Below are 25,752 nucleotides of genomic sequence, written 5' to 3' on the forward strand. Positions count from 1 at the left end.
AAATTTAAATTAAAGTTGCAACATGTTCTCCCTTTATTTCTAATGTTTTTTTGTAAAAGTTTGGAGTACGGCTGCACAATGAATCGAAATAATGACGTGCAATATCCATAATCGCAAGATCTGTTTTTATAGTTTACTCTGTCGTTTCTCTCTTCCCCACCTCCCTCTCTGTACCCTTCCTGCTCCCCCACCTCCCTCTCTGTACCCTTCCTGCTCCACCACCTCCCTCTCTGTACTTCTCTGCTCCCCCACCACCTCCCTCTCTGTGTACTTCTCTGCTCCCCCACCACCTCCCTCTCTGTGTACTTCTCTGCTCCCCCACCACCTCCCTCTCTGTGTACTTCTCTGCTCCCCCACCACCTCCCTCTCTGTGTACTTCTCTGCTCCCCCACCACCTCCCTCTCTGTACTTCTCTGCTCCCCCACCACCTCCCTCTCTGTACTTCTCTGCTCCCCCACCACCTCCCTCTCTTTCTCCCCCACCTCCATCTCTGTACTCACCCCTGCTCCCAGGCTGCTTTGGAGCTCCAGGCCCTCAGACTCCAGACATTGGCCGGTGGTCCTCCCTTTCTCCCATGTACCTGAAACACACACCACAAGCAACTGGTTACACACAACACACACACACACCTCAGCTATAGCCATAAAACTTGAGCACAGAGTGAGACAAGGAGGCCTGTGTGGTTACTCTGGTGATGACTGAGTATTGATAAGGGGGAAGAGGATCCAAACCTATCAAATATTCTCATCAGGCAGCAGGCGAGCGCTGTGTACCTGCCCCCTGGATGAAGGGTGTGTGTGCTGGGGGGACTCATACAGACCAGACAGAAGCAAGGAATGGCAAGAATGCACTGCAAACTGCACCACCATCACAGGTAGGATCTGCACCACTGCCCATGAGTGCTGTACAGATTCACACGTCAGAGGTAGAGAAGCGCTGCCTCACCCCTGAAACTGGGTCCCACCTAGTCCACCAGGGATCTGTCCAGGATCTACATGCTGTGCTTTCTACCTCCACTTCCTCCTCTGTACTCACCCTGATGCTCCTCGTCTCGGAGCCGGCGGATGGCAGCTCTGATCAGTTTCCTCTCCTCATACTCATTGGCCCCGCGCAGCTGACAGACAGGACAGCCAATACAACACAGGGACAGTGATGCTCAGAACCATTCATGACAAACTCAGAAGAACATATAGAGATGCAGAAACGGATGAGAAAGACAGGCTGACTAGTAATGTAACCATCTAGTCACTAGTCTAGGAAAGTGTGTGCCTACCGGAGGCTCGTCTATGGCCTTCCCGGAGGCTCGTCTATGGCCTTCCCGGAGGCTCGTCTATGGCCTTCCCGGAGGCTCGTCTATGGCCTTCCCGGAGGCTCAAAGGCTCGTCTATGGCCTTCCCGGAGGCTCGTCTATGGCCTTCCCGGAGGCTCGTCTATGGCCTTCCCGGAGGCTCGTCTATGGCCTTCCCGGAGGCTCGTCTATGGCCTACCGGAGGCTCGTCTATGGCCTAGGGAGGCTCGTCTATGGCCTAGGGAGGTTAGTCTATGGTCTATGGGAGGTTTGTCTATAGCCTATGGAGGCTTGTGAAATATTAGTATTGAGGATGTCTAACAGTAAATTCACAAGTAGTGTGTGTGGTGCACATCCACTCCCTCACCAGTCCAGTCAGCTCCTCAATGTCCTGGATGGCTTGTAGTTTCACAGAGAGCACGTCTAGGGAGCCCCCCAATTCTGACCTGAGATACAGAAACACACACTGACACATCAGAGTGCTGCTTATATGATAGTTGGTGATGCTTGAACCTGCACATGTTAGGGTTGCCCGAGGGGCAGTGTAATCCACATTGGGAGACATCATGCAGTGTCGTGGGCCTCACTGCTCCACTTGGAACTATAGTGTGTGACGGGCAGGCGGTGGAGTAACCCAAGAAGCCAGAGTTTTTCTTGGCCGGGAAAAGAATGTCATCCTTCGGAAAAAGAGATTCCCCAGCATGAGAAACACGTAAAGGAGAGAGAAGCACACAGCCTGGCAAAGACTTCTTCCTCCTCTCCATCCTTGTATATCTATCTGCCTCTCTTTCCCTCTCGCCTCGTCTTATTGGGATTGGAGGAAGTGTGGAAGTTGGAAGATAATATATATTTTACATTCCTGCAGTGAGTAGCAAAGAATAACATTGCTTTCAGAAGGCTTTTGTTTGTGTGTGTGTGCGTGTGCGCGTGCCCATGCGTGCACATGTGGTTTATACACATATTCCACCAGCTTTAAAGGGGCATGTCCTGTTACTTTTGTTACCTAAGTAATCCAACTACCAAAGCAAATATAACTAATTTAACAGTCATTGTTCCTAATGTGATCCAGTAGGAGTAGAGATGTAGGAGCTTAGGGCCATTGTCCTCATGTTGGGGATCTGGGAGGTCTGAAGTGCAGCCCAGAACAGGAGTCAGCTAGGCTGCTGGAGCCCTGGCTGGCTGCAGTAAAGCTGCTGTAGTAAAGCCAGTCATTAATTAGTAGAGAGGAGCAGTAAGCCGCACACAGGGCTTGGCCTAGACGCTCCAGTCTCAACTCACTCACTACCATTACTGCCCAAAGAAAACAAATAAAAACCACAATGATGATGATGGGCACACAAAAGGATGTTAGCCTGTTAACCCTGTTCCTAATTGGATTCTAATAAAAACAAACTGGTGTAATAAACAGACAGGAAGCGGAGGTGGCGCTAAGGCAAAGTCATCAGTTTTCGTCCGTCTGCTGTGGCTGAGTGGCATGACGGGTCCTGGTGGTTGCAAATCATTGAACCAGTAAAACACTAAAGCCTGCTGTAACGGGTCAATATCGACTAATGAAATACAAATAAATAAAATGCACGCAAACGACTGCATTGACGTCTTTACTTCCAGGATATGGCTTCCAGCTGCCTAATAAAATGGGTGTGCTTTCGTCTGTAGGCTATGTCAGCGATATTGTTAGGGATATCAAATTAGAGGTATGAATAAATGTATGAGAATACATAAATGTTATGCCTACACAGGTGTGTATTTGCATAACGAAAAATAGAAAATGAGTTCTTCCACCTCCCGTCTCTACTATGGTTTTTCCCGATCTACAGTGTCATGGCCCAAATTCCCAGAAGGCCTCCCTGGAGAATTATTTTTTTATTTTACCTTAATTTAACTAGGCAAGTCAGTTAAGAACAAATTCTTATTTTCAAATGATGGCCTAGGAACAGTGGGTTAACTGCCTTGTTCAGGGGCAGAACGACCTTGTCAGCTCGGGGATTCGATCTTGCAACCTTTCGGGTAGAAGTCCAACGCTCTAACCACTAGGCTACCTGTCACCCCAGAAGGAGAGGGAATGCTTTATATGGGTTTGTGTGCTTGTTGTCTCAGTCTCCAGGCAGCTCACCTGGACTGGTACAATCTGTAATAGGTAAGGGGTCTGTATGCGTGTGTGTTTGTTTATATTCAGATTCAGGAGGCTCACCTATGTGTGAGTTGGTTCTCTTTGTTGTCGTTCTGGCTGAGATTTGTTGGCCGGAAGCGTTTTCTGGCCATGGCTGCCTCCATGTCCTCCATCTCCCTCCTCCTCAGCTCTCTGATGGCTGAACGGATCAGCCGTCGCTCATCCAGGTCCATCGTCCCATCCAGCTACACACACAGACAGAGGAAAAGAGCGGGAGGGTCAGCAATGGAGAGCACATTGGAACACACACATCTAAGAGAGCTGCCAAGAGCCGACACTCTTCCACCACCATTTAAGAACACCCACCCACACAAACACAAATGTTTGTAACAGACAACATGAAAACGGAGGGTCATGCTCTATTTCCAGAGTGGTAATTAGCCAGTCTGGCTGTGCTGCTGGAGCCTTTTGGCCTTCCTCTGCCCTGTAAAGTCAAACAACTGTGGCAATAGAGTCAAAGCACCTCTGGAATGGCTCCATGCTCACCCCAGCATCTCCATGGGAAACAGGCCCTACCCTCTTCTCTCCGGCCTGCCTCGCACGGTAGCCTCATCTGGCCCTCTTAAGACGTGCGTTCAGACGAGAGGGCAGTTATGGCCACCCTGCGCCGCCGAACACACAGCAGAATCCCCAGCATCTTGAAAATGTTATGCCTGATCTGTCGTAGACCAGAGTTAAACGTAATCCTTCTTTTATGAGTGCTCAGTGTGCAACTTTCCCTTGCTTTGTTAAATAATCAAAGGAAGTTCAACATGGAGAGTGAGCAGTAGGAAGTGTTAGCTGTATATTAGTCTGTGAAAGCCAGGCAGGTTTGTATTGCTGTTGCTGCTGGGTCATGGCTTAGCATCCATAATGTGGTGGGGTCACGGGGTCAGCAGGGCTTATGGGAGGTTTTATAGTTTGGCGACAAGTCATTTAACTTCAATAAAGCACAGTGTGAGGACCACCTGAGCATGTAGCGGACAATGAGAAACAGACAGCGTCCCAGCTGCTGCTGAGCTAATGGGCTCTAGGAGAGAGGCTGGGCCAGGCCGACCGTAAACCTAATGGGCTCTAGGAGAGAGGCTGGGCCAGGCTGACTGTAAACCGATAGCCCAGCTCTCTAGCTCTCTCTGAGCCCCAGGTACTATCCCATAGACATTCACATCTATGGGTATGTTGCTTCTCTCTGCTATGGAGCAGTTCCCTGGGTGCTGTGGATGGCGGTTGACAGACCGTCGATGAAGTGGCTACTTAGAGCTCTCATCCCAAAGCACGGAGCCTTTACACATCCTCAAGTGGCTTCATCAGTTAGAGGTGTTTTATTAGACAGAGGCAGGATGAAAAGTGTGTGTGCGTGTATGTGTGTGTGTCTGCAGGCAGCACACAGAATGTGTAAACCAGGTGCTTTAAAATATCAGTGATAGCAGCACAAAGAGTATGGGAGAGTGGAGAGAAAGCAGTCTCCCGTCAGGTGGGACAGGCAGCAGGACTCTACTCCAGCAGACAACAGCAACCTGGCAACACACGCGGGGATGAAGAGCCCCATCTCCTCTGGCAGACAGACTGCATTGGGAGACCTAAAACTTTCCTGAAACAGCCCACATGGCCCAGGCACATCATAAGTGTGCCAATGGCCCCCTAACTTACAGGAGTGTGAGGGGTAGCAGGGGTTGTAAACTGGGGTTTAAACAAGCCACCCTGAACAGCCCCTGTAACTGGTAAAGGAGGAACCAGGAGGTACAGTACTACTCATGGGGGAGGCACAGGGTCACTGAGTTTGAGGTCTCTCTGCGGTTTGGTCAAATACAGAGCTAAGCGCCTCTTGCTCAAGGGGGCACCCGTATAATTTGACTGAGGAGAAAATATGTATGTATGTATGTATGTAAGTGAGTGAGTGAAAGGAAAAAGAGATATGAATGAAGGGGAGACAACAACAAAAAACAGTAGTTAATGGTGGGATAAGGATGACAGGAGAGAAATGAAGGAAAAAGAGGGCGTCATTATGCCTAAAAATGGGCAGACAAGAGCAGGGTGGGAAAGGCCAGGTCATTCCTCACATTCCTGCTGACTCCGGAGTGGAGAGAGGCGAGGAGGGCAATCAGCAACACACACAGTCAGGGACTGGGACAGACAGGCAGGCTCACACAGATGACACATGGGCTGGAAGCATGTCCAGAGTAGGACAGGGTCAAGGGCGCAGGCGGGAGAGGAGGAAATGAAAATGCACGTGTTCACTTCCACGCAGTGTCTCTCTCACACACTTCCACCACACAGACACACACAGGGCGGTCCCTTTATCTAAAATTAGGTTTTTGCTGCGTGAATGCTATCATTTTATTACATATCCCAATATTCTGCCAAGTTCTTAACTAGGATTTAGTGTTTTACTTTGAGTAATTTAGAGATTTATTCATTCATTTTTCAGATAACAGAGAGCGCCTGGAGCCGGAGAGAAACCAGTGAAAACAGGTGAGAGCTAGGCTACAACTATAGCACAAATTAAGCACACCAAATACTCCCCCACACGCTGCCTGTGTGGGAGGGAGTCAATTCCATTCATTTCTGTTGATCAAGAGGAAGAATGCCATAAAAACTTTCTTCATCCCATGAACAGAGAATGTGATGGACTGCAGATGGACGGTGGTCTGGCTGGCATTACCAGCTATCCAGATTAATTACCCCAATCCTGACAACACACACAGACATTTAGATCACAAGATGAAACAATAACTTGTGATCATCAGGACTCCCCATGCCGACAGCACGTTACTAAGTAACAGCATCAGGTGGGTTCCAAAGAGTCTCCAACTGGCCAATATGTTCAACCCTGATAGGTCCAGACATGCAGGGCGAAAAATGACTGTTGGCAGCAGGCCAGCATCTGTAACCGTCTTTCCCTCCATCTGTCCATTTGGAAAAAGGGGGAAGAAGGAAAATAAAAACTTGTGCCAACGACTGGGCCGGTACAGGAAAGTAATGAGTAATAGAGCAAATAAAACATACCTTTGACTTGGGCGCCTGCCAAGAAAAACACAAAATAACAAAAAGAACCAGACACGGAAACAGTTATTTATCTTTTTACTCCTAGGTGTGTGTAATCGATACAGGGAGCCCACTGTAGTGGTATACAGTCCCTTCGAGACATTCATACCCCTTGACTTATTCCACACCCAGAATTCAAAATGGATTAAATAGATGTTTCTTCCCCTCACCCATCTAAACACAATGACAACATTTACATAATCATTCACACCCCTGAGTCAATACTTTGTAGAAGCACCTTTGGCAGTGATTACAGTTATGAGTTTTTCTGGGTAAGTCTCTTATAGCTTTCCACACCTGGACTATTATTTTCAAAATTCTTCAAGCTCTGTCAAATTGGTTGTTGACCATTGCTATACAACCATTTTCAGGTCTTGCCGTAGATTTAAGTAAAAACTGGGCCACTCAGGAACATTCACTGTCCTCTTGGTAAGCAGCTCCAGTGTAGATTTGGCCTTGTGTTTTAGGTTACTGTCCTGCTGAAAGGTAAATTCATCTTCCAGTGTCTGGTGGAAAGCATACTGAACCCCTAGGATTTTCCCTGTGCTTAGCTCCATTCCCTTTCTTTATCTTGAAAAAGTCTGGTCCTTAACGATTACAAGCATACCCATAACATGATGCAGCCACCACTATGCTTGAAATTATGGAGAGTGGTACCCAGTAATGTGTTGAATCGGATTTGCCCCAAACATAACACTTTGTATTCAGGACACAAATGTAATTGCTCTTCCACATTTTTTTGCAATATTACTTTAGTGCCTTGTTGTAAACATGATGCATGTTTTGAATTGTTTTTATTCTTTACAGGCTTTCTTTTCACTCTGTCAATTAGGTTAGTATTGTGGAGTAACTACGTTTACTATCACAGCCATTAAACTCTAACTGTTTTAAAATCACCATCGGCCTCATGGTGAAATCCCTGTGTGGTTTCCTTCCTCTCAGGCAACTAAGTTAGGAAGGATGCCTTTATCTTTGCAGTGACTGGGTGTATCGATACACCCTCAAGTGTAATTAATAACTTCACCATGCTCAAAGGGATATTCAGTGTCTGCTTTTTTTGTTTATTTTTTTTACCCATCTTTGCGAGGCCTTGGAAAACCTCCCTGGTCTTTATTATTGCATACAGAGGGAATCCATGCAACTTATGTGACTTGTTAAGCACATTTTTTACTCCTGAACTGATTTAGGCTTGACATAAAGGGGTTGAATACTTTACTGACGCAATACATTTCAGCTTTACATTTTTTTAAATTAATTTATAAATAAATTCCACTTTGACATTTATGGGGTACAGTGATCCCTCGCCACTTCGCGGTTCACTTATCGCGGATTCGCTATTTCGCGGATTTTCATAATGCATTTTTTATTTTTTTTTGGTGCATTGTGCTCTGCATTCTGATTCGCTAAAAACTCACTCCCGCTTCTTGTATCAAAACATGCTACGAATTGTGCTATCATTTTGTCGTCTCGTGCAGTTATGTGTACGTACATAAAACAGCTTGGCAAATTTACATTAAGTTGGCCAGGAAGGAAGGAAGGACTAACGCTTGGTCGCTTAGCAACCATGGTGCGAATGGCCACTGAACTTAAGCGAGTAGCTGAGGAATGGGACCCTTTGATGAGCCGTTCATTACAGTTCTCCAACGTAATCGATGGTGGCATGTCGGTGTACAAGGATCTTTTTGCAAAGAAGAAAAAAGAGCGACAACAGCTGCCTATCACTATGCTCTTCTCCCGAACAAACACACCTGCACCGCGGGCTTCAGAAGAAGAGAACACTGCAGAGCGCAGTCAGGATGCAGCGGCCCAGTCTGAAGAGCAGTGAAACGGCCTACACGTGAGTCACTGTATTTGTATACATGTAATAGTTGCTAATTGTAAAAAAAAAAAAAGTTTTCTATTTCGCGGATTTCACTTATCGCGGGTCATTTTCGGAACGTAACCCCCGCGATAAACGAGGGATTACTGTATTTTGTGTAGATCAGTGACACAAAATATAAATTGAATCCATTTTAAATTCAGGCTGTAACACAACAAAATGTGGAAAAGGTCAAGAGGTGTGAATACTTTATGAAGGCACTGTATTTCTATAATGGAACATACCGATATGTAGCTTTACCCAGGGGCATCATGTGTTCTTGCATTGCAATTATTTTTAATTCTGCTTATTTCAAGGTACACCACAATAAACAAAAACCTCTTATTTAACCTTCATTTAACCAGGTTAGTCAATTAAGAACATATTCTTATTTGAATTCATCCTGTTAGAATACCCATCTTTGGTGAAGGCCGTGTCTGCATTAGCATTGGACCCAACACAGAACTTTTGACGTGGGAAACAAAATGCTGCATCTGCAGTAACCAAGTATTGCAGCCACTCTCCTATGAACCAGTTGCTATTAAATTAATGTTTTTGGACTGAGAACCTGCGGCTAGTGTAGGATTCTAGGCCAAGCTGGGCTGGCTCCTCTTTTCCAAGATCGTCAAGAACAGTTGGAGGGGGCTGTGGAGCCATTATCCTGGCAACACTTGTGGAAGGGTGGGTAGGCTCGGCAAGCGGAACTAGCTGGAGCTCCGCAGCATCGTCGCTGCTGGATTTGCTGGTAGCCTTGGTGATTTGATGCTGCTCTCCTTCTGGATTTGTTTGGGTAGTTTGGCGAAGCCAATTTTTGATATATATATCGTGGCATATTAGCTGTTTCGAGCTAGCTAAATAGGCTAAGGCTAATAACACTAACACTTTACAGCTAGCTAAGAAGCTAACTAAACTCTGTAGTGGTGAGGCAAGAGTTGAGTGAAGCAACTTCAACATTAAGCTTGACCCCGCCCTTATAAATCAAATATTATAGGCGGAGGCGTATCACGTTATTCATTTAGCCTACCACAGATGGGTTTTCCCCCGCTTTTTATTGAAACCCAAAGGAGTGATCGCTAACCAGCCTAGAGGCTTTCCACAGCCCCCATACACCCACTGCGACGCGCTCTGTCCATTGTGCTAACACAGCACAGCGAATAGACAGATTTTGCGGCAACCTGTCACTCAATTTTTACTTTTTTTATTTTTATATAGGGACATAAAACCAAAACTGACGGGGGCACACGTTTCAACTGAGGGGGCTAGGCCCCCTTTTGCCTCCTTGTGGAGCCGGGCCCGCCCACGCATGGAACTCCTCATAACAGACCCTGCATGAAGAGGATCCCTTCTCTATCTCCCTTTCATCACTTTTCCTCTCCCATCTTTCTCTCTGTTACCCCTCTGAAAACAATGTCTGCACAGTATAGTGAGGTGTAATCTGGCCCTGGGTTATTCAGTGCATATTAAACTCCTTTATTTCCCCTTGGAAGCTACAGGCTGGGGCCAGGCAGGAAACCAAGTCTTTCAGCCGTCTCATATGCAATAAGGCTCATATATACTATGATCATATTTCCATTTTAAATGGGTGTGGTATGTATTACTCATGTTGTTTGCCAGTGGCATTGGGGAATGGTTCAGAAGCTTTTCCCTGTCTGTTATGATGGACTTTCAGTTCTCTGTTATGACAGCCAACAGCTAGCTAGTGGTGGGATGCCAAGAAAATAACATGATATTGGACAGCAGGACACCTGAGACCCTTAAATACAGAGTGGAGTGGAGTAGCAGCAGGACGTTGCTCAGGCCGTGTGATTGTAAGTCGCTCGGTACCTTGGGGAAGCTGGTGGCTGATCTTTCTCTGCCCTGACACACAGCAGAGAGAGACACTGTCTCTGCCTGCCCGTCATCCTACAGCAGGGATGGGCAACTCCAGTAACTCCAGTCCTCAGAGGCCTGATTGGTTTCACACTTTTGCTTCAGCTAACACACTAGACTCAACTAATCATGATCTTCAGTTTAGAATGCAGTTAGTTTAATGAGCTGGAAAAAATTTGGAAAAAATTTCTTCATCAGTGTTTTTGTTTGACCATAGTGACGGTTATTAACCTGTGCACTACAGTTTTCAGTTTGAAAAATGCACATTGGTACAGGGAGCCCTTACTAATCATCTGGACGTGTCCCTGTCTACACCTCCTTTCCTTCTCTTTATTCTCCCTCCTGCCATACAGTACCTTCAGAAAGTATTTACACCCCTTGAATTTTTCAAAATGTTGTTACAGCCTGAATTTAAAATGGATTCAATTGGGATTTAACACCCCATAATGTCAAAGTGGAATAGTTTTTTTTGAATGACTACCTAGTCTCTGTACCCCACACATACAGATAATTGTAAGGTCCCTCAGTTGAGCAGTGAATTTCAGACACAAAGACCAGGGAGGTTTTCCAATGTCTCGCAAAGTGCGCCTATGGGTAAAAAATAAAACCTTGAACATCCCTTTGAGCATGGTGAAGTTATTAATTACACTTGAGGGTGTATCGATACACCCAGTCACTGCAAAGATAAAGGCATCCTTCCTAACTTAGTTGCCTGAGAGGAAGGAAACCACACAGGGATTTCACCATGAGGCCGATGGTGATTTTAAAACAGTTAGAGTTTAATGGCTGTGATAGTAAACGTAGTTACTCCACAATACTAACCTAATTGACAGAGTGAAAAGAAAGCCTGTAAAGAATAAAAACAATTCAAAACATGCATCATGTTTACAACAAGGCACTAAAGTAATATTGCAAAAAAATGTGGAAGAGCAATTACATTTGTGTCCTGAATACAAAGTGTTATGTTTGGGGTAAATCCGATTCAACACATTACTGGGTACCACTCTCCATAATTTCAAGCATAGTGGTGGCTGCATCATGTTATGGGTATGCTTGTAATCGTTAAGGACCAGACTTTTTCAAGATAAAGAAAGGGAATGGAGCTAAGCACAGGGAAAATCCTAGGGGTTCAGTATGCTTTCCACCAGACACTGGAAGATGAATTTACCTTTCAGCAGGACAGTAACCTAAAACACAAGGCCAAATCTACACTGGAGCTGCTTACCAAGAGGACAGTGAATGTTCCTGAGTGGCCCAGTTTTTACTTAAATCTACGGCAAGACCTGAAAATGGTTGTATAGCAATGGTCAACAACCAATTTGACAGAGCTTGAAGAATTTTGAAAATAATAGTCCAGGTGTGGAAAGCTATAAGAGACTTACCCAGAAAAACTCATAACTGTAATCACTGCCAAAGGTGCTTCTACAAAGTATTGACTCAGGGGTGTGAATGATTATGTAAATTCCATCATTCACCATGTCATTGTGTGTAGATGGGTGAGGGGAAAAACATCTATTTAATCCATTTTGAGGTCAATGGTGATTTTAAAACAGTTGGCTGTGATAGGCAAAAAAATGAGGAAATTGTAGTTACTCCACAGTACTAACCTAAATGACAGTGAAAATTAGGAAGCCTGTACGTAATAAAAAGTATTCCAAAATATGAATGACCAAACGTATGTGGACACTTGCTCGTCAAACATCTCATTCCAAAATCATGGCGATTAATATGGAGTTGGTCCCCCCACTAGATGTTGGAACATTGCTGCGGGGACTTGCTTCCATTCAGCCACAAAAGCATTAGTGAGGTCGGGCACTGATGTTGAGCGATTAGGCCTGGCTTGCAGACGGCGTTCCCATTCATCCCAAAGGTTTTCGATGGGGTTGAGGTCAGGGCTCGGTGCAGGCCAGTCAAGTGTATCCTCACCAAATCGACAAAACATTTCTATATTTATTTATTTGTTTTTACCCTTTTTTCTCTCCAATTGGTAGGTTCAGCATTGTCCCATCGCTGCAACTCCCGTATGGACTCTGGAGAGGCGAAGGTCGAGAGTCATCCATCATCCAAAACATGACCTCACCAAGCCGCACTGTTTGACACACTGCTTGCTTAATCCGGAAGCCAGCCGCACCAAAGTGTCGGAGGAAACACCGTACAGCTGGCGACCGAAGTCAGCGTGCATGCGCCCGGCCACCACAAGGAGTGCTAGAGTGCGATGGGACAAGGACATCCCAGCCGGCCAAACCCCCCCCATAACCCGGACAATGCTGGGCCAATTGTGTGCCGCCTCATGTGTCTCTCGGTTGAGGACAGCTGCGACACTGCCCGGTTGTGGCTGGCTGCGATGCAGTGCCTCAGACCGCTGCGCCACTCGGGCGCCCAACAAACCATTTCTGAATGGACCTTGCTTAGTGCACAGCGGCATTGTAATGCTGAAACTGCTCCCGACAAACAGTTCTTGTGCTGACGTTGCTTCCAGAGGCAGTTTGGAACTCGGTAGTGAGTGTTGCAGCCAAGGAAAACATTTTTTTAAGCGCTTCAGCACTCGGCGTTCACATTCTGTGAGCTTGTGTGGCCTATCACTTCATGGCTGAGCCGTTGTTGCTCCTAGATGTTTCCACTTCAAATTAACAGCACTTAGTTGATCGAGGCAGCTCTAGTAGGGCAGAAATTCAACGAACTGACTTGTTGGAAAGGTGGCATCCTATGACAGTGCCACACTGAAAGTCACTGAGCTCTTCAGTAAGGCCACTCTACTGCCAATGTTTGTCTATGGAGATTGCATGGCTGTGCACTCGATTTTATACACCTGTCAGCAACGGGTGTGGCTGAAATAGCCGAATCCCTTTTCTGCCTCCCATTCAAAACAACCACGTTCTCAGTTTCCAATTTCTTTGTTCCTATTGTTTTCAGACCTTTATCTCCATATCTGATCCTAAAAGTATTGCACAACACATGAGGGGAGTTCACACCTACATGCAGCTTAGAGCAACCATTGTAATGCATTTACATTAGAGTGGACAGGCACAAAAGAAAGAGGACCCCTCATTGTACAGAACATCATTGTACACCATGTCACAAGCTTTCTAAGCAGGCCTGGTTCTTTACTCCTGTTGACGTCCTCTCTGAAATCCCTGATAACAGCAACTTGGAGCATGATGGGTAGCCCTACTCCAAATATGGAACATGTTGTTACCCTCACGACACAAGTCTAATTGAATCTCTGCACGACCGATTTGTTGGACTTAAAACCCTTTCATGCGTGAGTTCCAAATATCTCTAACGGTCGCCCCAGCGTGAGTATTTTTATGCACGTTAGAATGTTCTCTCCATTCCAGAATGTGATTGGTACGCAACAGTACATTTAATCCGTGTTGCACTCAAGCCAAGGCACGCAGCCTGTTTTAATTTATAGGCTATGTTAAATTTCAAATCATTTTTTAACACGTTTTTTTATTTTCTAAGAACAGTTTGAATTGAGGTGTGTTCCGCCTCCTCATTCATTTACATAAAGTAGTCATTTTTACTTTTGCGGCCCAGTTATTTTTGGACATTTCTGACACGGACAAAATTCCCCAAACAGTTCCCAATTGTTTGTGCAGTTCAAGTCTGCAGACATTTTGCCCATCTCCCATCTGCACACACACACACACACACACACACATTCCGTCTGTTGCCTGCATCGCAGTCATAGCTGTTTTCGTTACCAATAATAACTTTGGAAATGTGTGCGTTTCTATCAAAGTAAGTGCCTTATTACGTTATAATAGTTTCTGTATGTGATTTGCATGTGAACTGTACGTTCAATTACAAAAAATACCTTGTTCAGTAACTATGTGGCCACTGAGGGCAGGAAAAATATCTTCTTATACCACTTGGTCGTTTTCCGAGTGCATTCCACAAAGCTGTTTATCATGTCCGCCTTACCCACTGCCCCCATATTGAGGTTATAGTCAAGCACAGTCTGGTTTGATTTTTCTCTCTCGTCAGGTGGTCCACCTTCCCTGTGGCCGACATGGTTGCTGTTTGGACAGTGGAGAGGACATGGATATCTCGTTTGTCATGCCACTTTACTGCCAGCTGTTGACCGTTCTCCTTGAACTCCACCTCCCTTCTGCATCCGAAAGCAGGCATCCCCTTCCTATTTGACCTGACTGTACCACAGGCCCCTGTGCTGTTGGAGAGCAGATGCTGGAACAATGTTGGGACTGCTGTAACAATTGTCTGCATACAAAGTGTGTCCTTTGCTGAGATGAGGAGCCAGCATGGTCATCATCATGGACCCGGACACCCCAAGCCCCTCATACTCATCAATGCATAGGTCGTTGTATGGCACAAAGACTCAACCAAACGCTATTGCCAGGCTGGTAAGAACATTTCTTATTTTGTATAACGGGTAATTTTGGATGGCAGAAGCATTGTTGCCAAAATGCAGGCATCACAGCAGAACTAGGAAGCGGTCTTGGGAAAAGAGTTTGGCAAAGAAGGGAGTTGCAAACATAGTATCTGTGCTCCAGTATTCTCTTAGGGAGTTCTTCTTTACTATCCCCGGGTGAAGGACTGTCACCAGGAAGGTATACATTTCAATAATTCCCCCCCAATCCTGTCTCTCTCTTCTCCTGTAGCGCCAAGGCATAGGGATTGGTCTCTATGTCTCCCACCAACTCCTCTGCCAGACACAACTTGAAACACTGCCTCAGATGGAAATGGCAAGGGGCGTTGCACTCCAGACTGGAACTCAAAGCAAACAGCAGGGCCAGGAGGGGTGAACTGGCTGGCAGCCCTCCAGCTACCACAGAACTCCTTTACGTCATCCAATGTCAGTCTGCCTCCATCACCACCAGCATCTTCAAAGGGACCTGGGACTTTGTCAGTGGACAAGGGGTCCTCAGATTCAGGGTTCTCAATGGCTGGGGTGCAGCTACTCACTGTCACTGTCAGAATCTGTTTCCTGACTTTCATACTCAGTCAGAATTTTAAAAAATCTACAAAATGTCCACATTTGTGAGTTGTTTCCTTTCAAAGACATTGCTAATGCTACAGCTTAGCTCAGTAGCTACATGCATAACAACACTGAGTGGGAGTGAGAGGTTACGTGATTGACTGCCAGCATGCGCCACTTGTATCAATAAATCACTATCAGAAAATGTGTTTTGTGTGGTAATTATTGATATATTTACTGTTTTATTCACATGTTTTCAAGTTCCGGTGATAAATCATGCATTCCGATTCTTGCAAAGAATGTAATATTATGTGTGTAAAATACTTTTTTGAAGGTTGTACTGATTATGATGAGCTAAGCTAATTCCAGCTATGTGTGGAGCCATGTTTGTTGACATGCAATGCATTCTGGGTTTCACGTATTCGTCTGTCGGACCAAAGATGTTATAACAAAATGAGGTGAGTAAGAGTTCACTCATTTTTTGAGAAGTTCAGGAAGTGAATGGTGGGATGTGAACGATGGAAGACGACACACCCCTTCAACATGCATACTATAAACAGACCAAACCCATCTATCTCTTCCTAAAATTATCCACCGCCATTGTTGCAACCTCTATTACTCGTCTGTTCAACCTCTCTTTCCATACGAAAGCGGCTGCGGTCATCCCCCTCTTCAAAGGGGGAGACACTAGAACCAAACTGTTACAGACCTATATCCATCCTGCCCTGCCTTTCTAAAGTCTTTGAAAGCCAAGTGAACAAACAGATCACCGACCATCTTGAATCCCACCAGAGAAGGCTCCGCTATGCAGTCCGGTTTTCCGAGCTGGTCATGGGTGCACCTCATCGTTTAGGACCTTGAGCGTGGCTATCATAACCACCATCAATAAAAAACTGTGCAGCAGTCTTCATCGACCTGGCCAAGGCTTCCGACTGTCAATCACCGTATTCTTATCGGCAGACTCAACAGCCTTGTTTTCTCTAATGACTGCCTCGCATGGTTCACTAACTACTTCTCAGGTAGAGTTCTGTGTGTCAAATCGGAGGGCCTGTTTGTCCGGACCTCCGGCAGTCTTTATGGGGGTGCCACAGGGTTCAATTCTCGGGCCGATTCTTTTCTCTGTATATATTAATGATGTCGCTCTTGCTGCGGGTGATTCTTTGATCCACCTCTACGCAGACGACACCATTCTGTATACTTCTGGCCCTTCTTTGGACACTGTGTTAACTAACCTCCAAACAAGCTTCAATGCCATACAACACTCCTTCTGTGGCCTCCAACTGCTCTTAAACACTAGTAAAACTAAATGCATGCTCTTCAACCGATCTCTGCCCGTGCCCACCCACCTAGCATCACTACTCTTGACGGTTCTGACTTAGAATATGTGGACAACTATAAATACCTAGGTGTCTGGCTAGACTGTAAACTCTCCTTCCAGACTCATATTAAAACTTCTCATGGCTGAAGTCCCGGTAACGGGACCGATATGACAACAGCCAGTCGAAGTGCAGGGCGCCAAATTCAAAAAACAGAAATCTCATAATTAAAATTCCTCAGACATTCATGTGTCTTATATCATTTTAAAGGTAATCTTGTTGTTAATCCCACCAAAGAGTCCGATTTCAAATAGGCTTTTCAGAGAAAGCACTACAAACGATTACGTTAGGTCACCACAAAACCACAATAATCACAGCCATTTTTTCCAGCTAAATGTAGATTTCACAAAAACCAGAATAGAGATAAAATGAATCACTAACCTTCAAATATTTTCATCAGATGACACTCATAGGACTTCATGTTACACAATACATGCATGTTTTGTTTGATTAAATTCATATTTATATAAAAAAATCTGAGTTTACATTGAGGCGACTAGATTCACTAGTTGCAAAAACATCAAGTGACTTTGCATAGCCACATCGTTTCAACGAAATACTCATCATAAATATAGATGACAATACAAGTTATACACATGGAATTATAGATATACCTCTCCTTAATGCAACCGCTGTGTCAGATTTCCCCAAAAACATTACGGAAAAATAAACACACGCTATATTCTGAGACGGCGCTCAAAAGTAAATGATAAATATTCCCTTACCTTTGATGATCTACATCAGAAAGCACACCAGGAATCCCAAGTCCAGAATAAATGTTTGTTTTGTTCGAAAAAATCCGTTATTTATGTCCAAATACCTTCTTTTGTTAGCGCGTCTGGTTTACATATCCAAATGCTAATTCTGGTCAGCGTTATATCGGACAAAAACTGATATTACCAGTCGAAGAAACATTTCAAACTAAGTACACAATCAATCATTAGGATGTTTTTAACATATAGCTTCAATAAAGTTCCAACCGGAGTATTCCTTCTTGTCTTCGTGAGCCATGGAACGCAAGTGACTTCCACGAGGAAAAAGCATGATCAGAAAATGGCTGCTTGATGGACACCTGACTGATTCTCTCCCACAACATCATAGAAGTCTCATTATCATTTCTATTGATGGTTGACATCTAGTGGAACCCCTAGGCAGTGCACAATCATTCATAACTCAAGGGGATTTCTTTAGGGACTCTGGCGAATACATACAAGCTCAGATTTCTGACTTCCTGTTTTGATTTCAACTCAGGATTTTGCCTGCCAATATGAGTTCTGTTAATCTCACAGACATAATTCAAACAGTTTTAGAAACTTTAGTGTTTTCTATCCAATACTAATAATAATACGCAAATATTAGCAACTATGACTGAGGAGCAGGCCGTTTGATATGGGCACCTTTCATCCAAGCTACTCAATACTGCCCCTTCAGCCATAAGAAGTTAAGCACCTCCAATCCAAATTTAAATCTAGAATCGGCTTTCTATTTAGCAACAAAGCATCCTTCACTCATGCTGCCAAACATACCCTCGTAAAACTGACTATCCTGCCGATCCTTGACTTCGGCAATGTCATTTACAAAATAGCCTCCAACACTCTACTCAGCAAATTGGATGCAGTCTATCACAGTGCCATCCGTTTTGTAACCAAAGCCCCATATACTACCCACCATTGCGACCTGTATGCTCTCGTTGGCTGGCCCTTGCTACATATTCGCCGCCAAATCCACTGGCTGCAGGTGATCTATAAGTCTTTGCTAGGTAAAGCACCGCCTTATCTCAGCTCACTGGTCACCATAGAAACACCCACCCGTAGCATGCGCTCCAGCAAGTATATTTCACTGGTCATCCCCCAACACCTAATTTGGCCGCCTTTCCCTCCAGGTCTCTGCTGCCAATGACTGGAACGAATTGCAAAAACCACTGAAGTTCACCAACTTCAAGCATTGGCTGTCAGAGCAGCTTACCAGTCGCTGCAGCTGTACACAGCCCATCTGTAAATAGCCCATCCAACCAACTACCTTCCCTCATCCCCATATTTCTTTTTTTCTGCTATTTTGCACACCAGTATTTCTACTTTCACATCCTCATCTGCACATTCATCACTCGTGTTAATTGCTCAATTGTAATTACTTTGTCACTATGCGCCATTTATTGCCTTACCTCCTTACTTCATTTGCACACACTGTATACAGATTTTCTATCGTGTTTGTTTATCCCATGTGTAACTCTGTTGTTTTTGTCCCACTGCTTTGCTTTATCTTGGCCAGGTCGCAGTTGTAAATGAGAACTTGTTCTCAACTGGCTTACCTGGTTAAATAAAGGTGAAATAAAATGTAAAAAATCTTGTCTTATCTTTGGTTTCTGTAAGGGGGAAAAAAGCATGGTGGCGCGCTGAATATAATCATCGTCGGATTACTTTCGATTTCGAGAAAGTGTTTTACTCGATTTCGATCAATGGGGAGCTCACCCATGATGTGATTAATTATACATTGTAATTGCTATTAGCTAATTCATATTGTAGTTTATGTTAGCCAAGAGTTTTAAAAATACGACCTCGTGTTGCGTCAATCTTTCCTCAGTTAGCGCTAGGACAAATGTAGCCTACATTTTTCCGGTTTGGATGATTGTGTTACGCTATAGATACTTCTGTGAATATCTGAACATTGCACCCAAAAATAAACTGCTCACATACTGGACATAACTTTGTAAGGACTGTGTTTGTGTAAATAGTTTCTTTAAAAAAAGTGTGGCCAGCTCAAATGCTGATTGTTGCGTCATTCGAAACTGGCCGTTCTAAATAAGCTTTCTAATCACACGGGTGTGATCGTACGCTTCAGGGACCACTGTAGAATGATCACAACCATGTGATTGTACGTGTGAAACGGTTAAATCAGGGAGGCAACAGACGGAAGTCCCATGGGATGGAACATGGAGCTTGTAGCACAATGGGATGTTCTAAAACTGGAACATGGTGTTCAGCTGGATCCATATGCCCAGAGAGTCCAGCCTATACTACACTGCAACACGGACAGGAGCAGAGAGAGGGGCAGGCAGAACGAACACAATCTACAAAAACAGCTGTGTATATCTAGGGAGCGCCACCATTTTAAACACTAACAAGGAAAGCAAAACATCAGCATCCGCTAGAGGACGTCTTTGGTGGAGCTCAGGAAATGCCTCTGAGGGACTCCAGACAGGAAAGCTTAAACCCCAGTTATGTGCTTTCACACTCCGTCTGTTTATCAGTGTTTCTGAACTCCGGTCCTCGAGTACCCCCAACAGCACGCATTTTTGTTGTTGCCCTGGACAAAAACACCTGATTCAACTTGTCAAGTGCTTGATGATTAGTTAAGTAGAATCAGATGTGCTTCTCAAGGGCCACAACAAAAATATGTTCTGCTGTGTGGTCGTTTGCTGCAATAGCCCATCCGGGACAAGAACCGACGAGTTGTGCGTTCTGAGATGCCGCTCTGCACACCACATTATCGACCAAGAGAGTTATCATCTGTATTATTCGTAGCCGTCTATTTATCACCACAAAACGAAGCTGGAATTAAGACCACTCTCAACCAACTCTATAAGGCCATAGGCAAAGAAAATGCTCAACCAGAAGTGGCGCTCTTAGTGGCCGGGGACTTTAATGCAGACAAACTTAAATCAGTTTTACCAAATTTTTACCAGCATGTCACATTTGCAACCAGGAAAAAATAAATCCTAGACCACCTTTACTCCACACACAGATGCATACAAAGCTCTCCCCCGCCCTCCATTTGGCAAATCTGACCCTAATTCTATCCTCCTGCTTACAAGCAAAAACTACAGCAGGTAGTACCATTGACTCGCTCAATACAGTGGTCAGATGACGTGAATGCTACACTACAGGACTGTTTTGCTAGCAGACTAGAATATGTTCCGGGATTCATCCAATGGCATTGAGGAATAACCCACCTCAGTCATCAGCTTCATCAATAAGTGGGTCGGTGACGTCGTCCCCACAGTGACTGTACGTACATATCCCAACAAGAAGCCATGGATTACAGGCAACATCCGCATCGAGCTAAAGGCTAGAGCTGCCGCTTTCAAGGAGTGGGAGACTAATCCGGATGCTTATAAGAAATCCCGCTATGCCCTCAGACAAACCATCAAACAAGCAAAGCGTCAATACAGGTTTAAGATCGAATCCTATTACACCGGCTCTGACGCTCGTCGGATGTGGCAGGGCTTGAAAACTATTACGGACTACAAAGGGAAACCCAGACACGAGCAGCCCAGTCACGCAAGCCTACCAGATGAGCTAAATGCCTTTCCAGCTGTTCTAGATGACTGTGTGATAACGCTCTCGGTAGCAGATGTGAACAAAACCTTTAAACAGGTCAACATTCTCAAAAGCTGCTGTGCTAGATGGATTACCAGGACATGTACTCAAAGCATGCGCAGACCAACTGTCAAGTGTCTTCACTGACATTTTCAATCTCTCCCTGACCGAGTCTGTAATACCTACATGTTTCAAGCAGACCAAAAGGAGCTGATCGTGGACTACAGGAACAGGCCCCCATTAACATCAACGGGGCTGTAGTGGAGCGGGTCGAGAGTTAAGTTCCTTGGTGTCCACGTCACCAACAAACTATCATGTTCCAAACATACCAAGACAGTCGTGAAGAGGACACAACAAAACCTTTTCCCTCTCAGGAGACTGAAAAGATTTGGCATGGGTCCTCCGATCCTCAAAAGGTTCTACAGCTGCACCATCGAGAGCATCCTGACCGGTTGCATCACCGCCTGGGCATCTGACCGTAAGGCGCTACAGAGGGTAGTGCGAACGGTCCAGTACTTCTCTGGGGCCAAGCTTCCTGCCATCCAGGACCTATATAATAGGCGGTGTCAGAGGAAAGTCCATAAAATTGTCAGAGACTCCAGTCACCCAAGTTATAGACTGTTTTCTCTGCTACCGCACAGAAAGCGGTACAGGAGCCCCAAGTCTAGAACCAAAATGCTCCCGAGCCATTAGACTGCTGAACAATTCATAAGAATCGCCACCGGACAATTTACGTTGACCCCCCCTTTTGTACACTACTGCTACTCGCTGTTTGTTACCTATGCATAGTCACTTCACCCCCCCACCTACATGTACAGATTCCCCTCAACTAGCCTGTACCCCAGCACACTGACTCGGTACTGGTGCCCCCTGTATATAGCCTCATTATTGTTATTGTGTGACTTTTTGTTATTACTTTTAAGGGCTTGTAAGTAAGCATTTCACGGTAAAGTCTACACCTGTTGTATCCGGCGCATGTGGCAAATAAAGTTGGATTTGATTTGTTGTACTGTGCCGTTATTTTCCTATTTGTGGCCCGCTTGCTTTCACGATTCTTAACATTCCCATCAACAAGCTGTTTTCGCCTACAGGACTGCCTGGATGTTTTTTGTTTGTGGCACCATTCTCTGTAAACCCTAGACAGTGTCATGTGTGAAAAACCCAGGAGGGTGGACGTTTCTGAGATACTGGCGCCAACGCGCCTGGCACTGACGATCATACCACGCTCAAAGTGACTTAGGCCACTCGTTTTGCAAACAGTAACTGAATGCCTCGATGCCCGTCAGCCTGCTTTATATAGCAAGCCACGTGACTCACTGTCTCTAGGAGCGAACCAATTGTGAACGCGGTGGTATACCTAAAATAATAATAATAATAATAACCGAGTATATAATGGTAGAGGTGACAAAAAGAGAATGTAAGAGGACAGGGGAGAGATCTTCGTCCATCATCATTATGCATAGTTTAGTCATTATTAGTCATTATGCAAACGTACGCAATAAGCTTCCAGGCTGGGCGTGAAGTTGCAGGGCTGTCATGGCCTGGGGAAGGCTGAGGGGAGAGGGTGGCTGGGGGACCAGCAGTCACTGACAACAGCTGGCTGAGGGTTGTCTCACAGGAGACTGTAAACATCTGTCAAACGTCCCTGCTGGGATCACAACACCTGCTTCATGAATCTGAAGCAGGTATTTGCCAGAGAATGCAGAAGACAGACATTTTCCCAAACTCAATATCCCCAAAGTGTGAGATCAGACTTGTAACACCTTGCCCAACCAGACCCCTATATAGCCGTCCTGGAGAAACCCGGAGGATGAGGAAAACGCCTCAAATCCCTTTTCCAGAACTTCCCGTTTGGCCAGTTGTTGCTGCAGACAAGAAGCCCCCCAAAGCCCTACCTACCGCTTTACTTTATAGAGCCAGACCAGAACCCTGACAGTGGAATATCAAGATCTATTAGGACACTCAAGAGGGATTATTTTCATGCTGTTCTGCATTTATGTAATTATATTTTCAGTTATTTATTAACTAAACCGAGTTGGACACTAACAGATGTGGTTTAGTTTAAAAGTTTTGCAGAAAAGACCAGCTGTGGAGAGGTCTCTTGCACTTCAACCTGCAGCTCTCTGGATGTCCTCCCTTTAGTCTGTCAACACTATCCTTGTGCTAGCTGCAGTGTGGGAGGCACACAGAGATGTCCATGTGTCAATTTATTTCTCAAGCCTAGTTTTTTCCTGCTAGCTCTCCAGGCACTGCAGGACAAAATGGGTAACATAACTTATTCTATTGAAAATACATAAAGAACTTCAAATACATTTATGGTTTACAAGTCGTGAACTTACAAATAAAACATATTTGACTGAATATCATGTCATTTTGTTTCACCTTATAGCACATGGCCTATAATATTTGATAAATGAAACTAAACATCCATAGTATATTTACTCAAAGCTATTGTTTGTGTATCAAAAACATTGTGCAATACAATGGACTAAAAATAACCCATACTATAAAAATGTAGCCCATCTCAAAGTTCATTGCATTTTTTCCCCGCTACCTTTGGGCCAAAAATACAATTTTAAGCACTTGTCAGAGAGACAGAAGTTTCCTGTCTTATCAAATAAACATGTTCCGCCTGATCTGTCTGGCTCCAGTGTTTTCTAACATTATAGTCAGTATATATGGCGCCACCACCACACTGCTGTCAGTCAATGATGTGACACACTGTCGTCAGTTGAGTAGTGGGACATAGAACTGTGGTTGTAATACTGAATGAGAGGGTACACACAAGTCTAATGACAGTGACAACACAGTCATTGGGCATTGTCTGATGTAAGACAATGGCCATTTGTTCTACTTGAGAATAGAGGAGCTTTGTCCAACATGACACGACTAGAAACACCTGATAATGACAAAAGGTCCAGTGGAGTGAATCATGTGTGCCGTTTGCTCACACAAATGTACAGCTTTCCTCACTCTAGGTGAGGTAAACACTAGCCATAAAACGTTCAAAGGTAATTCCATCTACCAATCAGGAGTTTTCTGGGTTATTGTAAACAAAGACTCAAAATGGGTGTTATCAATGGTTTCTGCTCTGACACTACCTGGAATCCTCTCTACCAGTGTGTGTGGCAGCCTTGTATCTGTAAAGCACGCAGCAGCTTGAATCCGGGGCCTAAACGGAAAACACTTAAGGATTAACTGCAATTTTTTCCCACACTCAGGAGGGGAACCCACGAGAGGGCTGGTTTTCTTGATGCTTCAATGGTCAGCTTTAATCAAAAACTTTTTTTTTTTTCTTTCTAGTCTTGCAATGCCAGTCTGCTGTAACTTGTGCAGTGCAGCAGACTGGTTCTGCCTTTAACGGGAGAGGAGACGTCTTAACCCTTTACACGTGTGGGAATTGGCCTATATGGATAGGGTTTAATTTAAATGTTTCTTACAGAGTAAATATGAAATGCATAACCATGGCAGCAATTGAAAAGGGAACAGTTGAGATTATGGGAAAATTAGACCAAAAGGTGAGGACACAACAGTTCACCTGACAAGACTGAATCCAAACATTGACTGTTGATTTTATGTGCATTTTACACATTTACTGTACTTTAAGCCGCATTTGTTGAACTAAATCTGAAAATACTCTGGATACATTCAGAAACATATTTCTGAATATTCCTGAAAAAATGTGGGGTAGTTGCAACACAAGTGTTTCTCCTAGGATTTTTTTAAACAGCGGATTTAAAAAATTTAGAGGCCGTCCTCTTGGCCGCAGAGACAAAATTGTAATGTTTTAAAGCCAATTTCATGCAGTTCTACACATTTGCCATGGGTGGAGAGAAATGTACAGTTTAAGCTAGTTTCCTGCAATTCTACACATTTTGGCACGGGGCTGAGAAAACGTGCAGTTTTAAAGAAAATTTCCAAAAATTCTATAAATTTTCCCATGGCTTGTGCCAAGTTCTTATGCCATCTGAGTGACTCAACATAACAAAATCAACAAGTGCCCCAAGCCATGACATTTCTGATTCTCCCTGTCTAGTGTTTATTCTGGTGATTGTTAGTTCTTAAATATGAACTTATTTAATATACACTGCTAAAAGAAATAAAGGGAACACTAAAATAACACATCCTAGATCTGAATGAATGAAATATTCTTATTAAATACTTTTTTCTTTACATAGTTGAATGTGCTGACAACAAAATCACACAAATTATCAATGGAAATCAAATTTATCAACCCATGGAGGTCTGGATTTGGAGTCACACTCAAAATTAAAGTGGAAAACCACACTACAGGCTGATCCAACTTTGATGTAATGTCCTTAAAACAAGTCAAAATGAGGCTCAGTAGTGTGTGTGGCCTCCACGTGCCTGTATGACCTCCCTACAACGCCTGGGCATGCTCCTGATGAGGTGGCGGATGGTCTCCTGAGGGATCTCCTCCCAGACCTGGACTAAAGCATCCGCCAACTCCTGGACAGTCTGTGGTGCAACGTGGCGTTGGTGGATGGAGTCCCAGATGTGCTCAATTGGATTCAGGTCTGGGGAACGGGCGGGCCAGTCCATAGCATCAATGCCTTCCTCTTGCAGGAACTGCTGACACACTCCAGCCACATGAGGTCTAGCATTGTCTTGCATTAGGAGGAACCCAGGGACAACCGCACCAGCATATGGTCTCACAAGGGGTCTGAGGAGCTCAGCTCGGTACCTAATGGCAGTCAGGCTACCTCTGGCGAGCCCATGTAGGGCTGTGCAGCCTCCCAAAGAAATGCCACCCCACACCATGACTGACTCACCGCCAAACCGGTCATGCTGGAGGATGTTGCAGGCAGCAGAACGTTCTCCACGGCGTCTGTGAAGAGCACAGGGCGCCAGTGGCAAATTTGCCAATCTTGGTGTTCTCTGGCAAATG

At 44.7% G+C, this 25,752-nt stretch overlaps 1 protein-coding gene across 1 annotated transcript in view; it reads right to left on the minus strand.

Annotated features, from left to right (window-relative positions):
* Positions 1-25,752, minus strand: part of LOC139545358 (uncharacterized) — an 82,588-nt gene that overhangs the window by 48,856 nt on the left and 7,980 nt on the right. The window contains 4 exon segments of the mRNA XM_071353055.1: positions 501-580; positions 1,036-1,114; positions 1,656-1,734; positions 3,480-3,643. Coding sequence (XP_071209156.1) covers positions 501-580; positions 1,036-1,114; positions 1,656-1,734; positions 3,480-3,643 — 402 coding nt within the window.

Source organism: Salvelinus alpinus, chromosome 19, assembly GCF_045679555.1.
Source record: "Salvelinus alpinus chromosome 19, SLU_Salpinus.1, whole genome shotgun sequence".
NCBI classification, from domain to species: domain Eukaryota; kingdom Metazoa; phylum Chordata; class Actinopteri; order Salmoniformes; family Salmonidae; genus Salvelinus; species Salvelinus alpinus.